The sequence below is a fragment of the Mesoplodon mirus genome (assembly GCF_964341445.2).
Source record: "Mesoplodon mirus genome assembly, chromosome: 17".
Classification (NCBI taxonomy): Eukaryota; Metazoa; Chordata; class Mammalia; order Artiodactyla; family Ziphiidae; genus Mesoplodon; species Mesoplodon mirus.
In genome coordinates, this window is record NC_138993.1 from 52,947,757 (window position 1) to 52,970,646 (window position 22,890).

A 22,890-nucleotide genomic window follows, 5' to 3' on the forward strand; every position below is an offset into this window, starting at 1 on the left:
ATGTTGTCTTCTAAGCCAAACTAACAGCTTTTCCTTGAAGCAGTCTGGTATTATTAAAAAAAAAAAAAAAAAAAAAAAGGCACAGAAATGAACTCCAAAAACCCAAGGGTTTTCAGATTTCTAGTCTGATGTCATCTTACTTTATTCATTAGTTACATAATCCTGGGTTAGCATTTTATTTCTCTAGGCTTCAGTTTTCTCATTTTTAAAACAAAGGTGCTGAACCATAAATCTGACAAAGTGGGTCATTTTTTAGGAATAAGATGCAAAGCTTTCACCGTCACTGCACTCCCCTACTCTCATTCCCAGGAACTTTAACTGAACTTAAAAATAATTCAGTATGTAATCTGAAAAAAAATTTTTTGAAAAAAAAATTTTCCTCTAGGTCTTTTTCAAAAGCCATAGAATTCCCTTTTCTGAACCCTCATGAGCAAAGTCTGAGCCTCTGGGAAGGATAAAGAATAACTAAATTCTACTAGGTAGAAACACTTTACATAATTTTTCTGAATTGCCAGACCTTAAGATTTGCACATATTTCTACCACTGTTCAAATGTTACTACTGGTGTGCTTGTCTGTTTCAGACTAGGTAACTATGTCTACCTTTTCCCTAGAACCAATCACACTGGTTGAGAAGTATCTACTAATTATCACAGTATGTAATAGCATACTAAGTCAGGGGCGTATCAACCAAAACTCACAAAAAAACAATTCTCAGTTTAGGTCAAACCCAATTATTACAAATACAAAGGTGTGCCAACAAGTTTAAAAAGCTGTCACAGATACCAAAAAAGGTCAATAAAAAAGCCCACAAGCATTCTGACAAGTCCTTCCTAGTTGCTTTTTCTTCCATATTCTGACTGCTGCAATGGCCCTCATATATATCCAGTACATACGTTCTACGTATATTACCTCTCTCTTCCTACCTCCTGCCAAAGCCCAAATTTAGGCATTTTACAACTCACTCTTAAAACTAGAATTAAAGAACTATTTAGTCTTCCTTGTCTCCAAAATGTTACAACTTAATCAAATCTCTAAACACCATAGTTTCATTCTTAAAAAGAGATGTGACCAAGTTACTCTGCTACTTTTATTAACCTTCCCAGTATTCCATAACCTAGTCCCCAAAATGTCCAAACACTTCAACATGGTAATAAAACCTTTTTAATTTGAAACCAACAAAGGCTAGCTGGAGTCAAAAACCTTTTCCTACCCATAATGAACGGTCATCATTCCTCATAGAACATAACTATTCATCCAGTTTGGGGCACTCAATGTCATCAGAAGCTTCAAAACTTTAACACAGGGACTTCCCTGGTGGCACAGTGGTTAAGAATTCACCTGCCAATGCAGGGGACATAGGTTCAAGCCCTGGTCCGGGAAGATCCTACACGCCGCGGAGCAACTAAGCCCGTGCGCCACAACTACTGAGCCTGTGCTCTAGAGCCCAAGAGCCACAACTACTGAGCCCATGTGCCACAACTACTGAAGCCCACACACCTAGAGCCCATGCTCTGCAACAAGAGAAGCCACTGCAATAAGAAGCCCGCACACCGCAGTGAAGAGTAGCCCCCACTCAACGCAATTAGAGGAAGCCCACCCGCAGCAACAAAGACCCAACGTAGCCATAAATAAATTAATTAATTAATTTTAAAAAAACACTTTAACACAATCCAATTAGAGAAAGTTATTGAAAAACTTTCACAGCCTGGTAAGTACAAGTTTATAAAACGGTTTTCAAAATAAGATCTACCTCTTTCACAGTCTGTTATTATAAAAAATTAAACTTTTTGAAAATGTAAAATAAGTACTTTAGCTATCATTAAAGAAAATATATAAAAATAACAAGAGTCACACTGACAATTTTTTTAAATGCCCTAAAAAGGTTAAGTTATAGGTTTCAAAATACTTCTTGCACTTAAACTATATTGAAAAGAGCAACAAATGATCTGCTGAACTGCTATCAGTGCTTAGATGTAGGACTTGACATCATCCAAAGGTTTTTTATTTATAATAACTGACTTCAAGATGTTGGGGTTTTTTTTCCGTATCAACTTTTAGACTGCCAGTAAGCAGTGGAAAATTAATAAATGGAGAATATAGGCAGAGCAGTTGTTTTGTTGCTCCTTCCCTTTTCTTTTGTGGGGTAACCACCCAATTCTCTGTGAAGGCCTAGAATGCCTAAGAGGAGTTTTGCTCAGCCCTCCTGTTCTACTCTCAGACTTTGCTAGCTGAAAGCTGGGAGTGCCTTGGTAGATCTCTTCTACTTCTTGCTTGCAGAACCTTGCTTGCAGAACCACTCCTGTGTTTTTAGTTGGTAAGTGTTGAGTGGTTGTACACTTAGTTGTTTTATGATATTGTTCTATTGCCACTGTCCTCCACTGATAATGAGAAATTAGCCACCATTTAAGTCTTTGTTTTCCTGTATGTATCTGTCTTTTTTTCTCCCTTTGACTATTTTTAAGATTCTTTTTATTTGGTCAGCAGTTTGACTACAATATGCTTAAGGCTGTGTGTGTGTATGTGTGTGTGTGTGTGTGTGTATGTGTATATTTTATCCTGTTTGGTTTTGCCAATTTGGATCTATGTTTTGATGTCTTTCATCAGTTTTGGAAAGTCCTTGGTCATTACGTCTTCCAACATTTTTTCTGCCTTAGTTTTCTTTCCTTTTTCTAAGACTTCAGTAACTTGTATTTTAGATTACTTGATACTATCCTACAGATCTCAGATGTATCTTTTAAAATTACTTTTGTCGCTTTGTTTTTGGTTTGGATATTTTCTATTTTCCTACATTCAAGTTCACTGCTGTTTCTTCCTCTATGGTGTCCAGTCTGTCGCAAAGCAGAATTCTTTATTTCTGTTATAGTTTTCATTTCTAGGTTTTTCCATTAAGCTCTTTTTAATAGCTTCTGTGTATTAGCAGAAGTTCCCCATATCTTTATGCATGCTGTCCACATGTTCAAATAAATTCTTTAGCATTTTTATCATAGTTATTTTAAAGTCCTTGTCTAATAATTCTATTATTTGAGTCATCTCTGGGTATGTTTCCATTGACTATTTCTTCTCACGTGGATCTTATTTTCTTACTATTTTGTGTTCCTTGTTATATGATGTTATGTTGAACGTTTTGTGTAAAAGAACACTGAGGTGAATGGAGACTAAAGTAAATAAGATTTACCTTCAGTAAATGCCATGCCCTTTCATCAGGCCACTAGAGTGGAGTCACTTGTTCTGTAATTGACATGGTTTGGGCTTTCAAAGAAGCTTTAATTTGATTCAGTTCACCACTGGCTTCAAATGTTTTGAGCCGGAATCTCAGCATTAACAAGATTCTGGATACCTGCCTGTGCTTTACCTCCAGGCTCCAAGTTTTTGAAACTAAAAGAAAAATATAAAACCAATGACATAAGAAAGAGGGAAAGGCCAGCAAACTAAATTCAAAGTAGGAAAAAAGGAAATAATAAAAATATAATATTGAAACAGAAAACAATCAACAAAGCTAATACTGTTCTTGGAAATGATGAATAAAATTGATAAACTTAGCAAAACTGGTCAAGAAAATAAAAGAGTAGTATTACCAATGTCAGGTATAATTTTTAAAGGGGGAGGGGGAGCATCACAATAGATTCTAGTCATTATATGAATAGTAAGGCAACAACAGAAGCAACTCTATGTCAATAAATCTGGCAACTTAAGAGAAAAATCCTTGAAAAACATAAATTACCAAAAGTGACACAAGAAGAAATAGAATACCTAAATAGACCTATGCCTATTAAAGAAACTGATTTTGCAATAAAAAATCCATTTCACAACAAAATCTTCAGTTTCAGTTGGCTTCATCAGTGAAGTCTACCTACCAAACATTTTAAAGAAATAATAAAATGCAGATAGCCCTCATAAACAAAAACAAAACTTCTTAACAAAATATTAGCAAATCAAATCCAGTAATACGTATAAAAACGATAATACATCATGACCAAGCAGGGTTTATCTTACGAATGCAAGGCTGGCTTAACATTTGAAAACCAATCCATGTAATACACAATATTAACAGAAAAAGAGAGAAAACCCCTATGATAATCTCAATAAATGTAGACAAAAGAATTTGACAAATTCCATACCTTTTCGTGACAAAAACACTCTGCAAAGTAAGAATAAAAGAGAATTTCGTCAATCTGGTATTTAAAAGGCAGTTATAAAAAAAATCTAGCACTGGGGACTTCCCTGGTAGTCCAGTGGTAAAGAATCTGCCTTCCAATGCAGGGGACACAGGTTCGATCCCTGGTCGGGGAACTAAGACCCCACATGCTGCAGGGCAACTAAGCCCGCACACCACAACTACTGAGCTCGCATGCCACAACTAGAGAGCCTATGCGCCCTGGAGCCCGCACAACTCAACTAGAGAGAGAAAACCCACATGCCACAACTAGAGAGAAGCCCACGCACCAAAACAAAAGATCCCGCATGCCTCAACAAAGATCCCGTGTGCTGCAACTAAGACCCGACACGGCCAAAAAAAAAAATCTAGCACTAACATCAGTTAATACTGAAACATTAAGTCTCTTTCCCCTAAGACTGAGACAAAACAATAAGGTCCACTCTTACCACTTCAATTTAACTTGTACTGTCTGTCGTTCCTAACCAGTTCAGTAAGAAATGAAGGCATAAAAAATCAGAAAGTAAAAGTGTCATTAATCACAGATGACATGACTGGTAAAAGAAACTCCAAAGAATCTATAAAATAGCTACTATAACTAATAAGTGTACTTAGAAAGTTGCAGAATAAGGTCAATATGCAAACATCAATCATATTTCTATAAATAACAAAGAAAATTGAAAAATTAAATTTTAAAATGATTTTATAAAACATCACATACCCAGTAAAAAAAAACCTAACAAAAGATTTACAGGACTCCACACGGAGAGGTACAAAACATTGCCATGAGAAATTAAGCTTGAATAAATGGAGAGATTGCCACATTCATGAACTGGAAGACTAAATATTATGAAGATGTTCTTTCTTCTAAAATTGATCTCTACATTCAACACAACCCCTGTCAACAATCACTCAGGCTTTCTTGCAGAAACTGAAAGGCTGATTCTCATCTTTATAAGGAAATGCCAAGAATCCAGCATAACTCAATCTTTTAAAAGGACAAACTAGGAGGACTTACATAACCTGATTTTAAAACTTATTATAAAGGTAGTTGGCTTTAGACAGTGTGGTATAAGCATCACAATAAATAAATATCACTGGACGAAGACAGAGTCCAGAAATAGACTCATATATAGTTAATCATCAACCAACATGCCAAGTATCATTGGACCAAGACAGAATCCAGAAATAGACTTATACATACACTTAATTATCAACCAACGTGCCAAGTCATCCAATGGGAAAAGGAAAGTCTTTTTAGGAACCATTTCTGGAAAACTTAATATACTTATTAAAGAAAAAAAAGGAGCCATTTAGCCCTATCTCATTCCACATGCATTTTTCTTTGTTTGTTTTTCGTTTCTCGACTCCAAACAGCCTTGAGCCAGGGCAGCCAGTGCTTGTACGGGAGAGTCCTTCTGAGTGCCTCAGAACGAAATGAGCTTTGGCAGCTGCTGGGGACTCAGAGAAGAGGCTGCTTCTGGCCAGGGTCAACCTGCCACAGGAATAGACTACTGGGCTGGCTCACCAAAACTGATACCAAACGCAAGTTTGTTTGACTGAGAGACGCACAGTTAGGCCAAACAAACCAAAATGTCGGAGTCTGGCACTGAGAAACGATTACTGCAGGGCCAAGTAAGAACAGGTGGCTTGTGCTCAAAAAACCCAAACTCCTCCATATGCATTTTTTTTTTAATTCATTTGAGATGAACAGATCTAAACATAAAACCAAGAGGCAGAAAATTTCTAGAACACAGAATATCTTTATGATGTTGGAGGAGATAAAGGCTTCTTAGACACAAAGAGCACTAACCATAAAAGAAAAATAAATTGGACTTAATAAAAATTAAAAATTTCTGCTCACGAAATGACATCATTATACAATAGTCCCCCCTTATCCATGGGGGAAATATGTTTCAAGACACCCACTGGTGCGGGCGGCGGGTGTGAAACCAGTGAAACCACAAATACACCCTATATACACTACATTTTTTCCCATACAGACATACCGATGATAAAGTTTAATATATAAATTAGTCACAGTAAGAGATTAACAACAATAATAAAATAGAACAATTATAACAATATACTGTAATAAATGTTATGTGAGTGTAGTCTCTCCCTCCTCCTTTCAAAATACTTTAGTACAAATTGAATGCCTTTTCCATCTTAAGCATTTATCACACACTGTTGCTGCAACTTTTTTGCAGTTTAAAGTGTGACAGCAAAACCAGAAAGAATTTTTTCCTTCTTCACAATTTCACAGAAGATTCCTTCTTACTGTAAATCTCAGTAACTTCAGTACTGAATTTTTTCTTTCCTTATTAAGTTGAGAATTTTCACCTTTTTGCTTAAAGGAAGCACTTTATGGCTTCTCTTTGGTATATCCACACTGCCAGAGTCACTACTCTCGCGTGTTGCGGTCATTGTTAAGTAAAATAAGGGTTACTTGAACACAAGTGCTGCAATACCATGAGAGCCGACCTGATAACCAGGACAGCTACTAAGTGACTAACAGGTGGGATATGCTGGACAAAGGAATAATTCACATCTCGGGCAGGACAGTGCAAGATTTCATCATGCTACTCAGAACAGCATGCAATTTAAAACTTATAAATTGTTTACTTCTGGAATTTTCCATTTAATATTTTCAAAACACAGCTCATCACAGGTAACTGAAACCACAGAAAGCAAAAGCACAGATAAGGGGGGACTACTGTATAAAAGTCACAGGGTGGGGAAAAAATCTGCAGTACATGTATTGTATATGAATAAAGAGCTCCTGTAAGTCAACAATAAAAGACAGCCCAATTTTAAAAATAAGCAAGACTTAGATACTTTACAAAAGATATGATAGTCAATAAGCACATGGAAAAGTCCTCAATAGCATCAGTCATCAGGAAAATGCAAATTAAAACCATAAAGAGAATTAAACTGTCAGGCCAAAAAAGGAAAGATGCCATTTTATACTCACTCTAAAGGTTTAAAAACAAACAAACAAAAAAAACCTTGACAATACTAAATATTGCTGAGGATATGGAGCAACTGGAACTCTCATAAATCACAGGTAGCAACAATTAGGCAGTTTCTTATAATAGAAAACATACATCTATCTACCCTATGATCTAGCAAATATCCTCCTAGATATTTACCCCCCAAAAATATTTCCACAACGACTTGAATAAGAATATTCATAGCAGCCACATTCATAATGCCAAAGTTAGAAAGTAGATGCCTTTGTTGGAGGGGGAAAGAAAAACCCAGAAAGAGGCACGAGAGAATTTTCCAGAGAATGGTCTAGATTCTGTTTTATACGGTGATTACATAGGCGTATATAACTGTCAAAATTTATGCAACTGGGCTTCCCTGGTGGCGTTGTGGTTGAGAATCTGCCTGCCAATGCAGGGGACACAGGTTCGAGCCCTGGTCTGGGAAGATCCCACATGCCACGGAGCAACTAGGCCCACGAGCCACAACTACTGAGCCTGCGCGTCTGGAGCCTGTGCTCCCAATGAGAGGCCATGATAGTGAGAGGCCCGCGCACCGCGATGAAGAGTGGCCCCCGCTTGCCTTAACTAGAGAAAGCCCTCGCACAGAAACGAAGACCCAACACAGCCAAAAATAAATTAAATTAATAAATTAATTTAAAGAACTTTTTAATTAAAAAATAAAAAAGAAACTGCCAAAAAAAAAACCTTATGCAACTAATGTTTATGTTAAGTATAAACTGACACATGATAGATATATACACCATAGTACTATTTGTTCAGTAAATCAATAAAGGCTGGTTAAATAAATTATGGTACACCCGTTACATTAAAGTGCCATGCAACCGTTAAAAAGGGGGCAAGTCTCTTATGTATTATATTGAATGACCTCCAAGTATGATACCAGTTATATAAAAAAAGAGAAAATATATATATAAACATATTTGCTTGTACATAGGCAAAATATCGCAGTGAGAACCAATGAGTAACATATCTCCAACATACTCCACTGTTTCATACACACACAAAATACTAAATGTAACCCCAAGTTAAAAATAAACTTTTACCTATTTCAGAAGTTACTATCTGTAAACTGAAAAGGATTTTTCCACAGAAACAAGGTGGTAGGAGGGTAGTGAGTAAGTCTAGTAGGAAGCATTTACCATCCACTCGTTTCACTCATTCTCTATCCTCTGGGACTAAGGAAACAGGAGGAAGAAAAAAAATTCCTAGAAGCCTACATTTAGCTCAAGTTTGAGTTAGTCATTCTCAATATGTACACACCAAACACTGGAATATCTTATTTTCCATTTTGTTCATAATACTATCCCTATATCTTGATTTATGCATGTAAAATAATTCATTTGAAAAGAACTGTAAGCCAAAGAAAAGGAATTGCTAAAACAGACAGAAAATGCTAAATGCATTTTAACTACTCATCACTCAGATGGAAAACCCAACTAAGGTTGCAGCAGTAAAATGTGGTAATGAAGGTCATGAAAAATATTTTAGCCAATAATTAATTATAGAAAAACTCTTCTACCAGCTGTAAAATTCATCAGACTAGAATTACCGTACATAATTTTTTGTGCAGCTCCATGGAGGTGCACAGTCTTGCATATAGCAGCATTCACTAATACTTTAATGAGTAAATGTTAATACTCTTCAGTATCCTTTCCCCCTTAAAAAAATCACTTAAGTTTTAGTTAATTTGAAAGTGCTGAAAGGTAAAAATAAAGCAAAACAGACCCTGAGATTAGTAAATCTTCAAATTGCTCACTTATCTGCTTCTCTGAAATAAAAGTTTTACACAAATGCCTCTTCTCTCTTAAGTCATGGGTGCACAAGATAGAAATTTCAACTAATGCATTTGAAACTCAGATGCACACCCCACACATGGCATTGTGCTGGGTGCTCACACAGAACAGGAGAACACTTAACCTTAAGATTTGGAGTTTACTTTCAAGGACCTTAGACTCTAACAGTAACCTTAAAACAAGTAAGAATTAACTACTGAACAAGTTTGCAAGTGATGAGTACAAACTAGAGCTAGGAGAGGAGAGTCATGGAGGAGAGTCACTGCTTCCAACTGGACAGATGATAAATGGCTTTCTGGAAGAACTGGAATCACACTTGACCTTTGATTTCAACACATAAAAAAGAAACGGAGAAAGGAATGCACAACAAAGCTCTGGAATAGAAATGTCTTGTTTTTAATCCTGTCTCTATCATTTATAAGCTATGAATGAAGTGTATTACTTAATCTTCCTACGAGTCAACTTCTTCATCCTTAAAATTGGTATAACAGAACCTAGCTCACATACAATGAATGCACAAGGATTAGCAAATAGCACTCAATGAATGTTACCTTCTACTTAAAGTTGGGGGGAATAGGACTGTATGACCAATGTGATAGAGAATCAGAATGTAAAGTTCAATTTTGCTGAAATTAAGACTTACATAAAAAGTAGGAAGATATAAACTGGAAAGATAATTTGAAACAGACATTAGAGTTCTGAAAACCAAGTTAAAAAGTATGCAATTAATTACTTAAGAGTCCTGAAGATTCTGATCTAACAATAGGATATAAACAAGTTGAGCATCCAGGCCAGAAGAACTGGAAGAGAGAAAAAGACTGGAGATAGGGAGGCCTGTTAGGAAACAAACTGCAATGGTTTAGATAAGGAGTAAAGAGTCCCCTACTGAGCACTGTCATTAGTAAGAATTATTAAAAGAAAGAGACAGAACCCAATGACCAACTTGAATGGGAGAAAAGAAATGAAGGGAGGAGAAGCCAAAAAAATGAAACTACAAGCCCAGATAATTTGGAGAAATGAAATGTAAATAAGTGAACATTTTATTTTCAGAAACATACAGTAGTTTGAAGTTCAGATGAGAGGATCAGGTACAGAGCTAGCAATGGGAGTTAAGAGCTTAAAACTTTGAAGTGGTTAAGCCTAAACATAATTGTGTGAAAAATAAATGCATACAGGTACTCTTGGAAAAGCTCTAAAATTCAAATGCAAATGTGTATATGCAATATCCTGGGGAAAACAGTCTTTTTTTTTTTTTTTTTTGCGGTATGCGGGCCTCTCACTGTAGTGGCCTCTCCCATTGCGGAGCACAGACGCGCAGGCTCAGTGGCCATGGCTCACGGGCCCAGCCGCTCCGCGGCATGTGGGATCCTCCCAGACCTGGGCACGAACCCATGTCCCCTGCATCGGCAGGCGGACTCCCAACCACTGCGCCACCAAGGAAGCCCGGGAAAACAGTCTTTAATCAAACTTTCAAAGCATCTACAACACACACACAAAGTTTTTAAAAACCACAGGCACGTATTACAATAGAAACCATCCATAAGAATGAATGTGAATGAGGGAGCAGGAGTAGAATGATTAAGAAAAAAGAGTCTTGGGAACAGAACTAAAAATAACACAATTCAAAGGCAAGAAAAAGAACTTAAGGAGATAGGACTGATTTGAGAAGAGAACCAAAATATTATGGATCCAAGACATGAGAAGTTTAAAATAAAAAAAGGCAGCTATCAACACTGTCTAATGTTATACACAGAGATCAAAGAATTAAAATTTATACAAAGTATTTACATCTAATAAACAAATTCATTGGTAACATTGATGTAAGCAATTTTGGTTGAATACAAGTGGCAAGAAACTATATTGTAAGGCATTAAGAAGTAAATGGCTGGGGCAAATGAGTGAAAAATTAAAGGCTGACTACTGTTTCAAGAGTTAACAGTGACAGGAAAAGAAAGCTGGCATGAAAGGGACTAGAAGTATGATTTAATTTTTTGTTTTATTTTTTGCTATTGTTGCTAAGCTTTTCTTCCTTAAGGAATGGGAGACTGACTCTGTGCCCAAAGGAGTCTGTAGAAAAGAAAAGATCAAGGGAGGGAAACAGGTATAAAGTTCAGAAATAAAAAGATCACCTTTCAGCTCTTCCTGTAAAACTGGAACAAAAATAAATTTTAATGTGGTAAGAAAGGTTTAATAACAAGTGTGGGTGAAGAGGAAAAGACTACAAAAACCCTAGGTTTCTTTCTTAAACTCTAAAGCACTGATAACCATGATGCTTTAGAACTTTGTTCCTTTACAATAGCAGCTACTACTCCAAAAATGTAATAGTAAAAGTGTATATACACACCCACAGAGTAATAGGAAAGAATACACTGTATTGTGCTGTAGTAAATTAAGAACAAGGCTCCAGAGTCAAAAACTTGAGTTTAAATCACTGTTTAGTCACATGTAAAAGCTGTGACTCTGGGCAAGTATCTCAACTTCATGCTTTAGTGCCTCGGGGTCATCACTTGCAAAATGGAGGTAACAGTACTTACCTCACAGAACTTGAAATACAAAACTTTAACAATGTGTACAAATGTTAATGGTAGCAATAATAGTAATGTAACCTATTTGTGTTTAAGCAACCCGGTATTTAAGAAAGGAGGGAAGGGCTAGGCTCTTTAAAATATGTCTCATTTAATCCTTTCAACTACAGAAAGAAACAAGTATAATTCTCTCTAACACACCAACAAGGAAAAGGGAGGTTCATTTGCCTAGATTACTCAGTTAATAAGTGGCAGAGCTGAGATGTGAACACTGGTTTATGTGGACACAAAAATGTTTTCTTTCCACTACACAATGCTACCTCCACAGCACTACATAGTAGCAGGAGCACAAAACTAGGCATTTTGTTCTTTACTACTAAACTCAACAAAATCTGGGCACATCATTAAGTCCATCTGTCTCTCAATTTTATTTTCTGAAAAATTAACGGGTTTGATTAGATCTTGAGGTTTCCCTTAAACTAAAAATAATCCATGATTTTATTAAATCACCACATTTAGTGATGTGTAAACTCAGAAAAAGTTTTAAAATACAGCAGAAAACCTCTTCTGTTTAAAAAAACAAAAAAACATCGAAAGAAGATAGCTTAATTTTTTTCCAGGACTGCACATTATGAAAAAGAAATCAATGTTAAAGGGAAGACCAACATCTAATTTTATTATTAGCATGCATGACTAAGCAAATGTTTGGGAGAACAAAAACATCAAGTATTTCACGATGACAATTTTAACACCTATATTTTCAATAAATTATGAAAAAAAACTCAGAATCTTGATATACCTACAGACCTTATAATCAAATAAAATACAGATTTACCAACTTTTACTTCATGTTGAAACTGCAACCAGGTTGACTTTTTTTTTTTTTTTTCTTAATGTCCATCTGAAAACTTTCCTCCCCTAAAACCCTTCACTGGCTTCCCACTACCCTTCAATGACATCCCAAATCCTTAAAATGACTCAACAGTCCCGTGCGATCTGGCTCCTCTCTCTGGAGCTATCCACTGGCTCTTTTTTCAGTTTCTTTCAATTCCTCCAAGACACCTCTTTTTCCCTTTGTTTTAGGGCCTTCATACCATCTGCCCTCCAAAACCTTGCTGTCACAGCTATTACCATCTTTTTGCCCCAGCAAACTGCTCTTTATCCATCCCGGCTGAGATGAAATATTATCATGCCAGGAAAGCCTTTCTTGACCTCCCAGACATATATTTTGACAGCATTCTGGATTTATAACACTCACTAGTCTTATGGTTATTTGTTCACCATCTGTCTTCCGCGCTAAGCGGTAAACAATATGAAGATGGTCATTTCATGTCGTGTGTCCTACTATTTCCCCAATATCTAACACAGTGCTTAGCACAGAGTAGACTAAGTGCTCAATAAATATGTGCTGAATTAATACATTTAAACTACGAGGCAAGTCCAAAACCATCAGATACTTTACTAGCACAAATAGCTAAAAAGTTCTATACACGTTTCAAGTTCTGTCTTAACCTTGGTCCTTCATATGGTCCTGCCGCAAATAGGTGCTATATGGCAATTATGAAGTAAAGCAAACAAATCTCTTTAGACAACAAATACGTCTTCAGGTTTCACAAAACCAAGGTTAGAAACCATAGGTCTTAAACAACTGGAATCAGCTTTGAAAGTCATCTAAACGAATTCACCTGAAGTGCAATTAAAGGGACAGGAACTTGGATAAGGGCGCATTTTCACCACAGTAGTGCACATTATAAAAGGACCAGTCCCAGCTCCTGTCACTGTCTCGGTTCTACAAGTAGTGCTTTCTTCCAGCAGTCATGACTGCACCGCTACAGTCATCTGAGGAGGCTATGATACCCGAAGATGCTTTATTACAACTCAAGACAAAGTACAAGCAACGTAGCTATAATCTTCAAGTAGCGGGGAAAAAAGGTAATGGTAATAAATCTGATAAGTAATTTGAGAACTGAATGCTTAAAAAAGGGAATGCTATTTTTTTTTTTTTTTTGCTGTACGCGGGCCTCTCACTGTTGTGGCCTCTCCCGTTGCGGAGCACCGGCTCCGGACGCGCAGGCTCAGCGGCCATGGCTCACGGGTCCAGCCGCTCCACGGCATGTGGGATCTTCCCGGACCGGGGCACGAACCCGTGTCCCCTGCATCGGCAGGCGGACTCTCAACCACTGTGCCACCAGAGAAGCCCCGGGAATGCTATTTTAACTCAAAACATTCTTCTAAGTTTTCTGTTCACCTAACACTTATTGAGTGCTAATTACAAACCAGGCAGTGTTCAAAGATTTTTTAAATACATACTCATTATTTTCCCCATTTTACACATGAGGAAGGAGGCACTGAGCTAAGTAACATACCTAGTATCACACAGCTGGTAAGTGGCAGAGGCAGAATTCAAAGGCAGCCATTCTGGCTCCAGAGTTCTCCCTCTCAACCACTATGACTACACTCCTGCCTACTCTCTCTCTCCAATCCACTTAAACAGGGCTTCTATCCACACCCTCCTACTCCAGTGAAACTTTTCACGAAGTTCACCAATGAACTTCTACCTTGCCAAACCTAAGGGCCACTAACCTGCCTCCACCTTTTTCATCCATTATGCAGCATCCCATCAAGTTGACAACCCTCCTCTTTTGTCATACATTTGTTTCATTACTGACATGTATCCCAATTTTCTTCCTACCTCAGACCTGGACTCTCTTCGCTTCCCTATCTACACATTCTTCCTCAGAAACTTCCCAGTCTCATGGCTTTAAACACTATCTGCATGACTCCAAATATTTCTAGTCCTGGCCTGAGTTCTAGACTCATACCCACCTACTTATTTGACATCTCACTTACATATATAATACCTTACACTTAATGATCAAAACCAACCAACCTACTCTCCCCTCAACCTGTTCTCTCCAAGCCTTCTCTACCAACACGGATTCAGTTGCTTAGGCTAAGTTCTTAGTTATCACCCTTGACTTCCCCTTCCCTTATCTCTCACACCCAATCCATCAGCAACTTCTACCAGATCTATTCATTAAACATATTTAGTTCTGTCTCCACTATCACTCTAATGCAAACTATCTACAGCTCTGCCTACAACGTCCTTCGGAATGGTCTCCTTACTTCTCTTCTTGACCCCTTAACCTCCACAAAGCAGGGAGAGTTAAAACACAATCAAATCAATCCCTGCCTGCTTTAAATCATCTAATGTCTTCCCATTATAGTTTAAATTAAATCCTAGCTCTTGACCACAGCCTAGAAGACCCTGCATGACTTGGCCCCTGCCTACTTCTCAAACTTCACAACCTCCCATCCTCTCCCCCATCACAAGGTTCCCTGCAGCCACAACTGCCTGCTTTCTCTTCCCGGATCACCCCGTGATCATTTCCACGAGAGAGCCTTTGCACTTGCTGTCCCTTCTGTAAGGAGCATTCTCTCTCCAGACTTTTACACAGATAGTTCCTTCTGCTCCTTAGGTGTTGCTCAAATGTCACCTCCTCTGAGAGGCCTTCTAGTCACTCTTTTACATGATCCTCTACTGTTACAATCGTCATTACTCTTATTACCTGAAATTAGCTTATTTACTTGTTTATTATGTCTTACTGATTTTGGAATTTAAAAACTCTAGCCCCGACCCTTCCACACTACATAGAAGGAGCCTAATAAATTTATTGAGTGGGGCTTCCCTGGTGGCGCAGTGGTTGAGAGTCCGCCTGCCGATGCAGGGGACGCGGGTTCGTGCCCCGATCCCGGAGGATCCCACATGCCGCGGAGCGGCTGGGCCCGCGAGCCATGGCCGCGGAGCCTGTGTGTCCGGAGCCTGTGCTCCGCAACGGGAGAGGCCGCGGCGGTGAGAGGCCCGCGTACAGCAAAAAAAAAAAAAAAAAAAAAAAAAAAAAAATTTATTGAGTGGATATTCCCCGTTGTATTTTAAGCTGTTTATTGTAAATCAACCAATTTTGATAAAACACTTGGCCTATATTTTGTGTGTATTAAAAGATAAATCCTTAAAACACTCAATTTTTCCAACCTAATACATTTCAGCACCCTGAACCCCCTCAAACACATACACGCACAGAGTCCACCTACAGAAACCTACTTAAAACTGCTAAATAGTCCATATGGATAGATTGCATTTTCTTCCTCCAAGCTAACAAACGTGTAGGTGGGAAAGGGGAATTTTACTGGGCACCTTAGCACCTGTTACATCTTCAGTTAACAGAGGTGCTGATGAGCCAGACAGCACATGGGAGACATGGCCTTTCTTTCAGGGATTGTATGTAGGTAAAACGTAAGTGGCTGAGACGAGAACTGTTCTAATCCGTAATAAGGGCTATTCACCTCATTTAAAGAAACAAAAATAGTCTAGTGGACAGCGATTATGCTCGGATTCACCAGAAGAAACCGATCTGGGGGCCCTCGGCAAATACGAGTTGTGTGTGTAGGTTGTTGGGGTCGGTCTACAAATAACGGGAAAACAAGAGGAAGAGACATTGGTTTAAGAACCAACTCAGCGATAAGGTAAAGGTCAGCTCAGGCTCCCAGGCGTATTCTGAACCTGGGAACGAGAGTGGTAGAGGAGGAGAAAACAGAGCCCTGGGACCTGCGTTCACCGCTTCGGCCTCCACGGAAGGCACTTGAGGCAACCGTGAGTCCACCTATCTCCCACTTCCACCCCTGCAAGGAAATAGCCCCCGGATACTCACATGGGCTCGAGAGTCTTGCTGAGCCAGGACTTGAGGGCCTCGAAGTTTTCAATGATCATTTTAGAAACCATCCACGGCGGCCCAGAGGCCCGTCACACTAGTCCGCCCGCCCAGGTCACGGCCGCTACAGCCGCCGCTGCCCCCGCCCCCTCCTCCGCGCGCCGCCCGCGTGGGCCGCGGTGGGAGGCGCCGGTGGCAGGCTCCCGCGAGCCCCGATGGGCCAACAGCTCCGGGGGGACGGCTGCAGGCCGCGAGTCCACGGGGTGCCAGGAGCTCCCCCTCCCCGGACCCCGGCCCCGGCTGAGGCAGCAACGGTTTGCCCGGGCCCTCCCCCTTATCTCCACCCCAGCGAATCTTCCTGGACCGGAGCGCGACACGCTCCTAGACGCGGGCTTTCTCTCAGCTTTGAGACCAGGTGCTGGCTGGCAACGCAGAAGAGGCAAAAGTAAAGAAAGCGAAGACGAAGGGCAGCTGAATGGGAACGGTTCGGGGGGTCTTCCCGGTTCCCAGCACCCCCAAGAAGATGGCTGCCGATAAATCTCGCGAGAATTGTTGAAATGTCGCGGTGACTCCCGGAGCCTGCTGGGAAGAGACGTAAGATCAGCGGAGAGCGCGCTAGGGAAGTGCGGCGAGCTTTGCGTCTTTGCGTGGTTTGTGGCCCGTGCGCTTTTTCACGCCTTGATTCTCTTAAGGAATAAAGACTATTTTTTTTTGCAAGGAGGGAAAGGCCGCTGATTTCAGAATCAGCGGGAACCCCAGCCCGTCCTCTGTAACTGACGGCGTGGCGCATCGGCTGGAACGACCGACGGGAGCGCTCCTCTAAGAGCGTCCACTCGGATGTGGCGGGATGCAGGCGACCTGGGGATTACAGGTGTGCTGCGCTGTGCTGCCTCCTCCGTTTACCCCAGGGTCCTGCAGTACTATATTCTGCATGTGCTGTGCTGTGGACAAGATTGGGAAGAACGGGCTGGTCTCATGTAACGCACTGAGACCGCCAGAGGCTTAGTTAAGTCTTGTCCAGAATTACTCGACTTCATGCATGGGCAGAGCACTAATGACCTAGGGATTCCTCCAACCCTTGACAGTTCTGAAATAGTTTCCAAACATCTGAAACTTTCGGACTTTTCCCCAGCTAGAAATAAGATAAGTGTTTGTGGGTTTTGTTTTGTTTTGTTTTTGGGTTTTTTTTTTTAGTGTTTGTGTTTTTAATTCTCTCCGTTTAGAGCCGATTCAGCCCTAGATAGGGAAATTACATAATATCAAAAGAGAGCCTTCATATCAGCATCCTAAATAAAGTAACTTCCTTTCTCCTGGGTGGTCAAATAAGTTTGATTCCTGCCTCAGTTGTTCTATTTGCTATTATTTACTTCCATTAAGGTACTAGGTGGAATTTTACAAAAAGTCTAGTGCCTGTTAACTGTAATGAAATGAAAATAATTCACAATATAGACACTTAAAGTAGACCAATAAAAAGCTTTTTATGGCAGACACAGTGGTAGACCAAATTGTTAAGAACTCTGAGTTTATAATTTGCTAGAGTGAAGTGTCTTTAAGCAATAAGTGGAAAAGATTTGATAAAGTCAGAAAAGCTTGACATTTGTTTTAAAATATAACATATAAAGTAGTATGCAAATTAGAAACCTGCTACTGATTAACCAGGGTGTTGATTAACAAGTGATTTAGCTAAGTGAAATAAGCTGGATGCAAAAGGGCAACTATTCTGTGTTTCCACTTATGTGAGGTACCTAGAGTGGCCAAACCCCTAGAGACAGAAAAATAGAATTTTTATCAACTTGTTATCACTTAGTTGCCAGGGGCAAGAGGGGTAGGGGAGAATGGGGAGCTATTTTTTAATGAGTGAAGGATTTCAGTTTGGGATGATGAAAAAGTTCTAGAGATAGGCGGTGTTGATGGTTGCACAATAATGTGAGTGTTGTGAACTGTACACTTAAAAATGGTTAAAATGGTTAAAATGGGGGCTTCCCTGGTGGCGCAGTGGTTGAGAGTCCGCCTGCCGATGCAGGGGACACGGGTTCGTGCCCCGGTCTGAGAAGATCCCACATGCCGCGGAGCGGCTGGGCCCGTGAGCCACGGCCGCTGAGCCTGCGCGTCCGGAACCTGTGCTCCGCAACGGGAGAGGCCACAACAGTGAGAGACCCGCGTACCGCAAAAAAAAAAAAAAAAAGGTTAAGATGGTAAATTTTTGTATATTTTGCCACAATAAAAAATGATTTATAAATTTAATATTGCTAGGGAAAATGTAAAATCCTACTTGTTTAGCCTGTCTGTTTAATAGCCTTGCCACAGACTGACCCCACCAGTTTTCAACCTCATCACCAACTGTTGGGTAACTCTGGCTCTCCACTCCAGCTAATCATCATTCTTCTGTTAAATGCTATATAATCCAGGGAAACAGATTTGCTCACCTTTCCCTCCTCCAAACATTTATTCACATCATTTCCACAGGGAATGCTTCCACTTACTTCTTTCTCTGGCTATTCAAACCTTGCCCATCCTTCTCTCTCAGTACCACTGCTACTGTATTTTTGAATCCTTCCTTATTTTTCCTAAACAACAGTAACAGGCTTTTAATTTCTCTGCCTCTTAGCTGCCCCCTTGTCAGTTCATCTTCAGTTGCCTTCATCATCATTGCCTTTAATAGCAGTTATTGTAAAATTTGGATCTAATCACGTTAGTTCCCTGCTTAAAATCTTCATCAACTTCCACGTTGTCTTCAGGATAAAAATCTACATTCTTTTTTTTTTTTTTTAAAGATGTTGGGGGTAGGAGTTTATTAATTAATTTATTTATTTTTACTGTGTTGGGTCTTCATTTCTGTGCGAGGGCTTTCCCTAGTTGTGGCAAGCGGGGGCCACTCTTCATTGCGGTGCGCGGGCCTCTCACTATCGCGGCCTCTCTTGTTGCGGAGCACAGGCTCCAGACGTGCAGGCTCAGTAGTTGTGGCTCACGGACCTAGTTACTCCGCGGCATGTGGGATCCTCCCAGACCAGGGCTCGAACCTGTGTCCCCTGCATTAGCAGGCAGATTCTCAACCACTGCGCCAGGAGGGAAGCCCCCCAAAAAATCTACATTCTTTAACATCTATAAAGGACCTTTTAAAATCAAACTCTTCCTATATGCCTTAGAAACTTCTTTCACTGCCTTTCAGCCTTCGCTTCAGCCACCCTGAACTATTTCATGCTCCTTTAAAGAGGTGTGTTCTCTCACTAAACTGATCCATTGCAAAATGTGTTTCCCTCCCTTGCACTTGAATCCTACCCATCCATTAAATTCAGTGCATACAGCATCACCTTTAGAAAACCATCCTTGACTTCCCTTCTCTAAAGCAGGAGTCCCTCTGAGGTTTTATCACATCAGCCTGTGCTTGCATCTATTATAACACTCATTGCTTTATTTTTGCAATTATCTGATTATCTGTTCATTAGTAGACTATGGTTTTGAATCTCCTGTTCCATGCACAGCCCCTGATATATACAGTCAATTCTCAATTTTTTGAATGATCAAATGAAGCCCTGCCACTTCCAGGAAATCTTCCCTGAACAACTGTAGCTGATAGCAATCTCTTCCTCCTCTAAATCCTTAGTTACAATGTTTGTTATCACTCCACGACTAGTCATCAGTGCTTCCTAGCATGATTCTTTCTTAACTATTATCATTTATCCCTCATCGCTTCAGTGCTTCATCTTCTTTGGCTTTGTCTTCAGAAGTGATAATTAGCTAATGTGATAAGCAGTGCAACTAAGAAAAGACTAAAACAACCCGCATAGACTACTTTATGTATTCAATAACAAACATTTCAGAATGTCCATTATTAGGTTACCTCCTTGACATTTTCTAACATACCATGTTCCTTCAAAGCCCTGTGACTTTGTTAGCACTGTTCCTTTTGCCTGGAATTTTCCTTATTGCTCAAATACCAGATGCCCTAGGCAAAGGTTGTTGCCTCTGGGTTCTTACCTGTAGAATAGGAGTTAAAACGTCTTATTTAGTTTTTCATCTGTCTGTCTAACTAGATTATGAGTTCTTTAAGGACTAGGACTCAGGTTTATTCCTCTTTGTTCTTTCTGCACGTAGCACAGTGTGTGGAACTCAAAAATGTTTGTTGAAGAATATAAGAAGGAAGTAGAGGCAGGGGAAATATTTTCAATAGGCAAGTCATAATGATATATCTCCCCATAGGCCTACATCTCCTTATAGTTTACTTAGCTGTCCTGATCCTAGGAATATTCTCTAGAGTATATTAACTCCTCCTTAGGTTCTTCCAGTTCTCTCACCTAGCTGATGGAGACAATCTTATTACTCTCTGTGGTGCTTTGGGGGTCTTGATTAAACACTTAGCCTGTATTTCAACATCACAAACATATTCTATATTTTTCTTCTATTTTATAGTCAGTACTCTGTCCCAAGAATCACGTTTAGGTCTTTAGTCTCTCTGGAATACATGCCTTTATTTGCTGTAAGGTGGGGATCTAGCCTATTTTTTCTCCAAAGAGCAGGCCAATTCTTCTCTATAATTCTACTGAACAGTCTCTCCCTTCCCCATTGATTTTCAATGCCACCTTTACCATATATTCATATTTCCATTTATGTATGGCTCTGGTTCTGACCTCTTTTTCAGTCGGTCTCTTTATCCATGATGACGCCAGTACCATGTTGTTTTTATTTACCATTGTCTTATAGACTGTCTTAATATGTAATAGTGAAAAATCCCTCCCCTTTGCTCTTGTCTTTCAAATTTGACTTAGCTAACTGTGAACCCTTGGTCTACTAAATACTTCCTAGAACAAGATTGTTGAGCTTAGCAAAAAAAAAAAAAAAAAAAAAAAAGGATCCTTTATTGAATTTATAGATTAATTTGGGTTGAATTGGCATCCTGTGTAGCAGTCACAGAGGTACTTTGCTCAGATCTACCTTCGAGAAAGGACTCACTGCCCAACTGCAAGGCATGTAGTTAGCTGACAGCCTTCAGTCATTAACTTCTTCTGGGTTCACCTCAGCTTCCAAGCTGAAGTTACACTATTTTCAGGGCTACCACTCTCTCCCATGCCCATCCTCAACTAAAGACTGAGTAAGGCATAGTATAAGGACCTAATGTCAACATTAGGATGACAGAGGCTTTTTCAGGCCTGCATGGCAGTCTGATGGCTCCCCCTGCCTAATCCTGCTTTCTCCCTTTCTCTTTCACAAGTGCTATCCTCCAGTAAACCTTTTGTACTTCTAACTCCACCTCAATATCTACTTCCCAGAGAACCTAACCTATGACACAAGTCATCTGATTCACTCTATTTTTATAAATATTTTTTTAATTATAGTTAATAAAATCTAAGCATCCCTTCTGGCCCAATTACTTCTTTGAAACCATCCCTAGCCACCTTCATTTAATATGATGTCTCTCAGGACATACATTCTAACAAACCCTTGACTTTCTATGGCCATCATTGATTTAGCCCCTATTGTTTTTTTTTTTTTTTTTTTTTTTGCTGTACGCGGGCCTCTCACTGTTGTGGCCTCTCCCGTTGCGGAGCACAGGCTCCGGACGCACAGGCTCAGCGGCCATGGCTCACGGGCCCAGCCGCTCCGCGGCATGTGGGATCTTCCCGGACCGGGGCACGAACCCGTGTCCCCTGCATCGGCAGGCGGACTCTCAACCACTGCGCCACCAGGGAGGCCCTGTTTTATTTTTTAATGCACATATACTTTATCCCCCGTGGCCTCTTTAGTACCTTGTTTCATCAGTTACTTCCTTACCTCATGTTTGCAACTCTTGCACTCTGTTGGGTCTTTCCAATTCATCATTCAACAAATGTTTACTAAAGGTCGGCTCTGTTTCAGATATACTACTACTTGCTGAGAATACAGTGATGGACAAACAAGGCATGGTATCTGCCCTATGGAGCTTATAGCCTAATTTAGAAAGGGAGACATTTAACGGAAAATCATATAGGAAAAAATTTTTAATTTTTATAATCAAATTTTTAAATTTTAATACAAATTATATTAGGTTTTATGAAAGAAAATAGAGAGAAATATGAACCATTATAACAATTTAGACTGGAAAGACTCAAGCATGGCTTCTCTTAGAATATAGTGTTTAAATGGTTAAGAAAGGGAGTAATGAGTAGAAGTTAGCCATGTGAAACAAAATAGAGACAGGAACATTCAAGGCAGACATAATAGCTTGTGGGATGTTCCAGAGGTAAGGAAGAGCTAGGCTCTTGAAGAAAGCCAGAGAGGTGGGAGGGTATCAAGTTAGGGGGAAACATGGCTGTAGGTCAAATTAGGTAAACAAGAGCCACATTAAGATTTTTGAACTAGATTTTATTTAAAATATGATACACAACCATTGAAAAGTTTTTCAGTATGACAGGATGAATTGAAAACATGAACATATGTACATACTTCTTTTAAAAGAAAAAGCTTAATTAAATTTGGGAATTTTTAAATAAAAACAGAAGGGAGGCAAATCACTTTTAACATAATAATGCCAGGATTTTTATTTCGCTAGAAGTGAATCAAGAGCTGGACTTCCCTGGTGGCACAGTGGTTAAGAGTCTGCCCACAAATGCAGGGGACACGGGTTTGAGCCCTGGTCCGGAAAAATCCCACATACCGCAGAGCGACTAAGCCCATGCACCACAACTACTGAGCCTGCGCTCTAGGGCCCATGAGCTGCAACG

The 22,890-nt window shown here is 39.7% G+C and overlaps 1 protein-coding gene across 17 annotated transcripts in view; it reads right to left on the reverse strand.

Annotated features, from left to right (window-relative positions):
- Nucleotides 1-16,360, reverse strand: part of RBM26 (RNA binding motif protein 26) — an 85,245-nt gene extending 68,885 nt beyond the window's left edge. For all 17 annotated transcript variants that reach the window (XM_082602311.1, XM_082602310.1, XM_082602307.1 and 14 more), the window contains exon 1: nucleotides 16,193-16,360. In XM_082602311.1, coding sequence (XP_082458437.1) covers nucleotides 16,193-16,263 — 71 coding nt within the window. In that variant the 5' untranslated portion in view covers nucleotides 16,264-16,360. The remainder of the gene's footprint in view (nucleotides 1-16,192) is intronic.
- Between the last annotated feature and the right edge of the window lie 6,530 nt (nucleotides 16,361-22,890).